Genomic DNA, 10,215 nt, shown 5'->3' with positions numbered 1-10,215 from the left:
TTGCAAAAATGTGTTCCATCATCACTTATCATGGCTCGAGCGATTCCAAATCAACTTAAAATATTTTCTTTCAAAAACTTTATCACTGTTTTATCATCATTGTTTCAACTTGGAATTTCCTCTATCCATTTTGAAACATAATCTATTATGACTATTATGTACAAGAAACCAAATGATGGAGAGCTCTCAGTCAAATATAGCTAGAGAGAGAAACTAGAGAGAGATGTTCTCTTTCATTTTGAAATTTTCTCCTCTTGATGGTACGTTGTAGCTCTAGAGTTCCCGATTGCAGCCTTTTTCTTCATTGACCACTTACGTGGCCACCTATAGAAAGCACTATGAGTCTCTCCTCTATTCGATTCAATTGACACAACCATAAAGAGTCTGTTCATGAGGGGTCTCGCTTTAAACTAAATTTCTTAGGTACAATCTTGGTATCACCTCCTCCTACCCTAGCTTCAGAGTGTTTAGATTCTTCATATCCAGTGTCCCCATCATCTCTAGTGGCTGCCGATCCTGATGAGTCCAGTGTTGACTCCTTTGGCGGTGAAGAGTTCTTTTCTAATGTCGCTTCCGTGATCTCCTCTGTCACTATAGATACAATCAGTTGGGTTTTCAACTTTATTGCTGGTGTTCAAGGTCTATCTACTTCTCTCCCCTTTGCCTTAGGGTACTGGACTAGCATTGTAGCTTCGATTCTTGGTTTATTTATTTGGGCTTTTCTGATGATGCAAGGCGACGGGGTTGGGCATCTCTTACCCCGTTTCCTTAGTTTTATCCCTCTCTGATGCTATATCAAAAGGCTCTATGCCCTCTGACCACCATGAGGCTCTTCCCCTCATGTAGTTTGTATGTTGACGCTATCGTGATGCTTGGCTGGTTGTTGATCTTTTGGTTGCTGTTACTGTTCCCTTTGTTTTGTCTCTGGTTCCCCTTCTATTGTTTGGGTTGCTGGAGTGGATGATCTTTTGCAGTTGCTATATCTATGTTTTATTGCATGGAGTTTTCTTGTACTAGATCCTCGTGTCCAATTTCTGGTTTGTTATCTATTTGCATGCTGCTATTTGTCACTGCTCTGATGCTTGTCTTCCGAGACATGGGATATGCTTAGTGGACCTGTGAGCACTATATTGGGATGTTGGTAAGCTGCTGTTTGGTTTTTTCATCCTTTGTTCCTACTGATTGATTTCGGTATAGTCTACTTTGCTTGCCATTATAGTCTCTGGTTGATGCCCATCTGGTTGGTTTGAATTGCTGAAGCTATGGCTGCTCTGCTCATGTACAGTAGTGGGTGAGACTTTGGATATGTGTGGAGTCCCGCTACATGATGGATCCCTATGCCTGCTATGTAGTTCTTTTTTGGAGAGGTTCTCTCCCCATCTACTTGGTCAACTTGGCTGTAGTCTCTTCCACTTTCTGGCTTTATATAGATGCATATAGCTGGATTGCTGCTATATGCAGCCTGATGTTCTCTTCGATTGCATGGGCAGTTGGTAGACTTTGTCCTTGCTTGATATGCTTTGCTTCTTGAAGCTGGCTAGAATTCTGGTTTGCTAGAGTTGTGATCCTTCTTCGACCTGTTACTCCTGGCCTAATGCCATGAGTTTCTCTTCCCCTCAATATTCCCCTGTTATTGGGAATGTTGGTTGTTGTTTTCCTTGTTATGTAGGTTAGTATGCTTGTTGCTGCTATATGCAGCTTGGTATGTTGTGCTTCTAGAAGCTGGCTGGAATTGGGTGCTGCTCCTTATAGCTTGTTGCTGGACTCTGTTCTTGATATGATATGGTTTGCCAGGGTGCTGAGTGCTGGTTAGCAGACCTGAGTTTGCTGGTTGGGTTGTTGGGTGCTACTGGTTTGTTGCAAAGGTTTTCTTTGCCTGTTGTAGGGCATTGTTTGGGATTTGTCTAGGTAAGGTTCTCTTCCCTTATCCGCACACTATGCCTCTTATTTCTCTTTAGTTCTACTGCAAGTCTGATTCGACTAGCCTCTCTCGATCGTTGCTATGGATATCAACAGTTTGGGGATGGTCAGCTGGGGATGATGTGCGGATGTTTTCTCATTGCTTGCATTGGGTTGCAATTGCTGATTGTAGCCTGTGATTGTTGCCAATCTGATGGGTTGGAAGGAAATTGTCTCTCTAATGTTGCCGGTTTTTAGGACTCCAGGCTGCTGCTTCTTGGTCTACCAATGGGGATCAGTCAAGGTGAGGCTCTCTCCCTAATTACTTGATCTCATCTTGTTGATGGAAACTAGAGCAGATGTGTAGGTCCTGCTGTTGTCTGCCTGTAGTGGGGATCAATTAGCGTTAGGCTCTCTCCCTAATCCTTTGATCTCCCCCGGTCATTGGATGCACAATCGCTGCACTAGATTACTGGAAACCATTTCTATATAGGACATTGTCGTAGGTCTCCTGCTGCTTGTCGGGATAGGTGTGGCGTTGTTGTCCTCCTCTTGCTGGGCACTTTGTTGCTGGTTCATACGTGGTTGTGGTTAAGGGTCGACTTCACTGGTATCCTTGTATGTTGGTTGGAGTGTATACCTGCCATTGCAACCCCATTTTGTTGCTTCCCTTACTCCTAGGCTCGTCTGCTGGATTGGAATTTGGATGTTGGGTTTTCTTTTGGATCTCTAACTTTATCTGCTAGTTTGGGCTCTCATTCAGCTGGCCTCTATTGATAGCTGCTTTGAACCCCAACAGGTTAGGTGAGGCTCTCTCCCTACATGCTTGGGCTACTAGTGATATATGGATGGTTTCGGGATCCATTTAGGTGAGGTTCTCTCCCCAAAGGTATGGTCCCCTTGCTTGTTGTTGTGCTAAGCAGCTGGATTGCTTTTAAGGATGGCCAGTTTGAGCTACTGGTTGGATCATGTTAGAGGTTCTACTTGGTCTTGCTGCCCATTTGCTGGGTTGGAAGGCGAGTTATTGGGTTCCTAAGTAGATGCTCTTTGTTTGCTGGTTAGTTTTAATGAATGTTTTATTGCTATATGGCTTTGTTGCTTGTATAAGGGAGCCTGTTCCCTTTGATTTGATCAAGGGAGTCTGTTCCCTTTACTTTCTGTTCCGCGAGCTTGTCTTGTTATGGTTTGTTCAAGGGAGTCTGTTCCCTTTGCCTAGATATATATGTATATATGTACTGCTAGTTCCCAGCTAGTTCAGCAAGCTTGTCTTACTATTTTTTGATTTATACAATTCTTACATTTGATCAAAAAAAGAAACCAAATGATGGAGGAAATGGACCCATGAAATCTATACCCCAACAGTCAAAGATCTCAATGACAAGAATAGGATTTAAAGGCATCATGTGACGTTTTGAAATAGATCCCAACTTTTGACAATTTTCACAAGTCTTGTAGAATTCATTTGAGTCCTTGAACATGATGGGCCAGTAAAATCCACTTTGTAAGATTTTTTCAGTTGTCTTTCTTGATGAGAAATGACCCCCACATGCCTTAGAATGACAAAATTTAATGACACTACTTACCTCATTGTCAGGAATACATCTTTGAAATATTTGATCAGGATAATATTTGAATAAATAAGGGTCATCTCAATAAAAGTTCTTTACTTTGTTCAAGAACTTTCTTTTGTCCTGGGTACTCCAATGAGCTGGCAAATGTCTTGAAACAAGAAAATTAACAATATTAGCAAACCAAGGCATTGTAGAGATAGAAAATAAAGATTTATTAGGAAAGTAGTCATCGATTGGTGTGATGTCAAATCTGGAATCTGTTGTCAATCTTGACAAATGATCTGCGACAATATTTTCGGTGCCTTTCTTGTCTTTGATTGTGATATCAAATTCATGAAATAACAAAATCCATTGTACCAATCTAGCCTTAGAATCCTTTTTTGAAAGAAGATATTTCAAAGCTGCATGATCACTAAAAACGACAACAGGTGAGCTAACAAGATAAGATCTGAAGTTGTAACATGTAAATACTGTTGCAGGTAATTCTTTTTTAGTGATAGTATAATTCATTTGAGCATTATTTAAAGTTTTACTTGTAAAGTAAATCACATAAGGTTTCTTATCTTTTCTGTCCCAAGATAGCTCCTACGACATAATCACTAGCGTCACACATTATTTCAAAAGGTAATGACCAATCAGAAGGTTGAATGACAAGAGCAAAAGTAAGCAAGCTTTTAAGTTTAACAAAGGCTTTTTCACATTGTTTAGTCCATTCAAAAACATTTTTCTTTGTTAAAAGGTTACATAATGGTTTAGATATTACAATAAAATCTTTGATGAACCTTCTGTAAAAACCAGCATGTCCTAAAAATGATCTAACATCTTTAATAGATTTTGGTGTAGGCAAGTTAGTAATTAACTCGATTTTAGATTTGTCAACCTCAATTGCTTTCGATGAAACAATGTGACCAAGTACATGTTTCCAAATGATAACTTCATCAGTCCATTCCTACAATTAATCAATGCATTAGAAGTTGCAAGAAACAGACGTCCTAAAATAACAGGAATTAAATTACTTGCTTCAACAGGTTGTGTATCCAAGACAATAAAATCCATAGGATAAATGAATTTATCAACTTGTACTAACACATCTTTAACTATTCCTCTAGGCACTTTTACAGATTTATCATCAAATAAAAGAGTTACAGAAGTTGGTTTTAACTCACCTAGATTGAGACTTTAAAAGACTAAATATGGAAGCAAATTCACACTAGCTCCAAGATCAAGTAAAGCTCTTTCAATTTTATGTTCTCCAATAAATCAAGAAATTATAGGACAACCAGGGTCTTTACATTTCAAAGTATTATTGTTCTGAAAAATGACATTTGTTCTGCTAAAAAGGCTTTCTTTTCTAGATGAGAAACTTGATGTTCTTCGTGGTGGGCTTTACCTTGTCTATGGTAAACCTCTCATTCTCAAGCAGATGACAAGTTTTTTTTACTTTTCCAGTGAGGAGATGATGAGGGCTCCTGTCTGGGTAAGATTTCCAAACCTTCCCCTTTGTTGTTGGTCTTCTATCTGTCTGTCCAAGATTGTTAGTGTTCTAGGCAAACCCATCCAGTGTGATCACATGACCTCCATTCTCTCTTGCTTGTCTTATGCAAGAGTTCTTGTTGAGCTGGATCTTCGTGAAGACACTCCACACTCTATAACAGTGTCCTTACCCTCTGACTCGGTGCTTCAACAAAAGGTAATCATGAGTCTCTACCAAAATTCTGAAATTTTTACAATGCTCTTGGCCATACTAGGCTCCTATGCTCCAAAGCTACATCTAGTACCACCAAGGGAGGTTTCTCTCAGGTTAATCACACCAACAAAGGGGGGGTCTTTAGTAGACTGGGTCCTTATATCCAGCACACCATGAACATACCACTTCCTTGGAAGAGCAATAACATAATCAATCAGTTAAGGTTCCTTCAGTAGCTACATTGCCATCTCCTGATGTGGCTTTTCAGCTAGTTGGTCCCAGTGTTGCTCCTAATGATGGATGGATCACAATGGTGCCTAGGTGCAAATTCAATAAACATGCTTCTAGCCCCCCCAAGGAGAAGATAATGACTCATAGGGAAGATGATTCTGGTAAAGCGCCCTGTCTTAATCTTGCTATCCCAGTATGTGCAAATACAGCTTACCATTTGATTAGTACAGGAGGTGTTGTTGCTTCTGAATGCACAAAAGTTATTCCTACTGTATGTGCAGATGTTGTTACCCCTGAATGTGTTGTTGCCGAATTAACAGTTGTTTCTTCTAGCTTGAGGACCCCCAATTGGAAGAAGGTATATTGGCCTCTCGGCCTTCAGACCCACCATTGTTGGGGAATCTGGTCAGGACCACTAGGAAGCATAATAGCAAGAGGACCAATACTGGTAGTAGAAGGGACAACCCTTCTCCTGCATCTCTATGATAATATACAGTTGGAATTTCAGGGGACTCAATAATCCCCTGAAGCAACATGAGGTGGTTGGCCTCATGAAGAAATTCCATATGAATATTTATGGATTACTTGAAACTAAATTGATTCCTTCTATGGTAGCCAGCCTACATCGGCTGAGACTTCATGTAACAACCCGACTTTCCAAGCCCAAAACACAGTAAATTTTTTTATTTTTTTTATATGCATTCAATCCACTTGGTGCCGGCAATCAATGAATCTAAATCCTCACATCATCAAAATACAATCCATACAATCAACATTTCATTTCAAAGTGAAACTTACACAAACACGTAATATTAAGGTTGCTTGATTTGAAGTTCATATTAAAAATATATACATAGACATGAGTTTGTAGTCTTATCCTACTAATAGTCATCACAATTTTAAACAAAAAGGATCTAATAAAAGTTATACATTCAGTACATTGATCCATACAAAATACATTGTGATTTAAAATACATCTACATAATTCCTTGACCCGTGTATCTCGTTGGTGTGAAGTCCCTGCAGCAGTACAAACATTTAAGAGAATGCAAATACTTAATAATAATAATAATGGTAACTAACGGTTTGGCAATTAAATAAAGCATTAACAATTATAATTTCTTCATGTATTTGCTATAACAACTAGTAGTACATTTAGATACTCAAGTTTTCGGATGCCATTCGCCAAAACTAGCCATTCATTTGTCCCAGCCATCCATCCGGATTCCATGGCGAAAGCTGCGTTGCTGCCGATCCCAAAAATCGGCAGCAGAAACTGCATTGGTGCCGATCAAGGAATCGGCAGCGAAAACTATGTCGCTGCGATTTCTGTATCGGCAGCGAAGACTGCGTCGCTGCCGATCCAGAATCGGCAGCGGAATCTAGATCGTCGCTGCCGATTTCTGTATCGGCAACGAAAACTGGGTCGCTGCTGATTTTTGTATCGGCAGCGAATACTGTGTCGCTGCCGATCCAGAATCGGCAACGAAAACTGCGTCGCTGCTGATTTCTGCATCGGCAGCGAAGTCACTCTTTTATCCCGGCCATCCATCTGTTTGGATGCCATTAGCCGAAGCTAATCAGTCCTTCATCCCGGCCATCCATTAGCCAAAGCTAATCATTCTTTGTCCCGACCATCCGTTTGGATGCCATTAGCCGAAGCTAATCATTCCTTCATCCCGGCCATCCATTCGGACGCCATTAGCCAAAGCTAATCATTCTTTGTCCCGGCCATCCGTTTGGATGCCATTAGCCGAAGCTAATCACTCTTTTGTCCCAGCCATCCATTCGGATGCCATTAGCCGAAGCTAATCAATCTTTAATCAACATTTAAGCATTCAACAATCTAATATCGGTTCTAACAATATGATAGTACTCAAGTTAAAATATTTCAAGATTCAACGTAAGAAAAAGAAAGGTGCAAGTCACCTACCTGCTCCACTTGTGGGTCGTTCCTGTCTTGATGATGGTCCAATCCCGACCGCACCACCTAAGACATCAATGGTCACAAATCAGCACAATTGTATTTATTTTACTTTTGAATCATATTCATCATCACACTTATTTCAAGAGTTCATATGTTCACATTCAAGTGTTCCATATTTTACACCATCATATCATGAAATTGTTACTAGCATTTAAGTCATTCCTGCCTAGGAGGCTTATTGTAGCAATCGGCAGCGAGAACTGGTTCGCTGCGGGCTGCCAGTTCGGCAGCGACAACTATTTCGCTGCCAGCATCCCGTTCGGCAGCGAAAACTGCATCGCTGTTGGTGCCACAGTTTCGCTGCACAACGCACAACTCGGCAGCGAATATCAATTCGCTACAGGAAGTTCAGTTTCGGCAACGAAACAAAATTACGGTGCATAACACACAATTCGGCAGCGAATATTAATTCGCTGCAGGAGGTTCAGTCGCGGCAGCGAAACAGAATTTCGCTGCACAATACACAATTCGGCAGCGAATATCAATTCGCTTCAGGAGGTTCAGTTGTGGCAGCGAAACAGAATTTCGCTGCGCAACACACAAATCGGCAGCGAATATCGATTCGCTGCAGGAGGCTCGGTTTCGGCAGCGAAACAGAGTTTCGCTGCACAACACACAAATCGAAACCATCAATTTCAGCACATAGTTCTTCAACAAAATTCCAACAATAACATCACAACAGAACACATTAAATTTCAGCAACAACATCACAATAAAACACATTAATTTCAGCAACAATCATCACAGCAGAACACATTAATTCCAGCAGCAACATCACAGCAGAACACATTAAATTTCAGCAACAATCATCACAGCAGAACACATTAATTCCAGCAGCAACATCACAGTAGAAAACATTAAATTTCAGCAACAACATCACAGCAAAACACATTGATTTCAGCAACAATCATCACAGCAGAACACATTAAATTTCAGCAGAACACACACACACATGCATGCTGGCCTACCCCATAGCTAAAGCCAGCCCTCTACCATGATTTGTTAGATGTTTTGAAATTGATTTTATTTCACTTCTGTTTGCTAGTTCTCTTAGTTAATTTCAGTTTCCTTCATAGCTGGCTTAAGTCTTAGATCAATTTTTCTTAGGGTTTTTCTTCTTCATTTTTGTTTCTGATTTTAAGGAGAAGAGGAAAGGGAGTTTCATGACCCATACCTTCTGAATTTAACTAAGTTTGAGGAAGGTTTGACACTATTCTTTTCTCTTCAGCTGCTGGTTCTCCTCCTTCTTCTTCCTCTCACGTTTTCCAGCTCTCGTTTTCCTCTCCTCTATGCAGCTACCCACTCCTCTCTCAAGGTCTTATCTCTCCCTCACAAGTTCACAAGGCAATCTCTACTGGTTTGATTCATGTTTCTGTTGTGAAAGGGGAAGGGAAGAAGGGCATGCAACTACTGGTTTGGGAAAAAGATGGATCATTCTCTCTCCCCTCTTTGTATTTATACTACCCATCAAATGAAATGGGTTGTTGGGGGGTTGGTTTAGGTGTGTTCTTATCCTTATTTGGTTTATCTAAAAACCAGTTTTACCCCTCCCTCTCAGCTCTGCGTCACTGTTGATTGAGAAATCGGCAGCGAAAACTGCATCGCTGCCGATTTCTGCTTCGGCAGCGAAAACGGCGTCGCTGCCGATCCAGAAATCGGTAGCAGAAACTGCGTCGCTGCCGATCAAGAAATGGGCAGCGAAAAACTGTGTCGTTGCTGATTTCTGTATCGATAGTGAGGGCTGCGTCGCTGGCGAATCCAAAATCGGCAGCGAATACTGCATCACTACCGATTTCTGCATCGGCAGTGAAGACTGCGTCGCTGCCGATTTTTGCATCAGCAGCGAAAACTGCATTCATCATCATCTCTCTCTCTCTCTAAATATGTGTGTGTGTGTGTGTGTGTATATATATATATATATTTTTGGGTGTTTACATTCTCCCCTCCTAAATATGAATTTCGTCCTCGAAATTTAAGAAGTTTTACATTCCATCCCTGGTAGTCCAAATAAATTGGGATACTTTTTCCTCATCTCAGCCTCCATCTCCCAAGTTTCCTCTTCTACTTGAGCATTTCGCCATAAAATTCTGACGATGGGGATCTTTTTACTCCGTAATTCCTTCACTTCTTGATCTAGTATCCTTATGGGCCTCAATTCCAGTGTTAACTCTTCCTTGACTTCTATTGGAACCTGGGGTAGAACTCGGGCGGGGTCCACGTCAGCCTTCCTTAACAAGGAGACATGGAACACATCATGAACCTTGGCTAGCTGTGGGGGCAAATCCACCTTGTAGGCTACTGGTCCTACTCGTTGTAAGATTTTGAAGGGTCCGATGAAGCGGGGAGTTAACTTCCCTTTTAATCCAAACCGTAACATGTTCTTCCATGGGGCTACCTTCAGGAACACCTGGTCCTCCGTACTGAACTCGAGAGGTCTTCTCCTCACATTGGCATACTTCTTCTGTCTATCCTGTGTGGCTTTGATGCGATCCCTAATAGTTCTCACTTTCTCCGTGGTGACTTGGACCAACTCTGCGCCATATAACTTCTAGTCCCCTATTTCCTCCCAACACAAAGGAGTTCTGCACCTCATACCATACAAGGCTTCATATGGGGCCATCCCTATTGTGGCTTGGTGACTATTTTTATACGTGAACTCCACCAATGCCATGTGTTCCTCCCAGTTTCCCCTAAATTCTAGCACACAAGCCCGTAATAGGTCTTCCAAGACTTGGATGACTCTTTCTGATTGGCCATCCGTTTGAGGGTGAAACGCAGTGCTCATGTCCAATCTTGTCCCCAAGGCACGTTGTATGCTCGACCAAAGTTGAGAGGTGAAC

General features: G+C 41.4%; 1 protein-coding gene across 1 annotated transcript in view; it reads right to left on the bottom strand.

Moving 5' to 3' along the window:
- Positions 1 to 254: 254 nt before the first annotated feature.
- The window catches only part of LOC140954481 (uncharacterized), a 32,375-nt gene continuing 22,414 nt past the window's right edge, over positions 255 to 10,215 (bottom strand). The window contains exon 6 of the mRNA XM_073404192.1: positions 255 to 3,449. Within this exon, the coding sequence (XP_073260293.1) occupies positions 3,204 to 3,449 (246 nt within the window). The 3' untranslated portion in view covers positions 255 to 3,203. The remainder of the gene's footprint in view (positions 3,450 to 10,215) is intronic.

This window comes from Populus alba, chromosome 14, assembly GCF_005239225.2.
Source record: "Populus alba chromosome 14, ASM523922v2, whole genome shotgun sequence".
In the NCBI taxonomy this organism is placed as follows: Eukaryota; Viridiplantae; Streptophyta; class Magnoliopsida; order Malpighiales; family Salicaceae; genus Populus; species Populus alba.
Note: the sequence above shows the minus strand (reverse complement) of the source record. Positions and strands in the feature narration are given on the sequence as shown.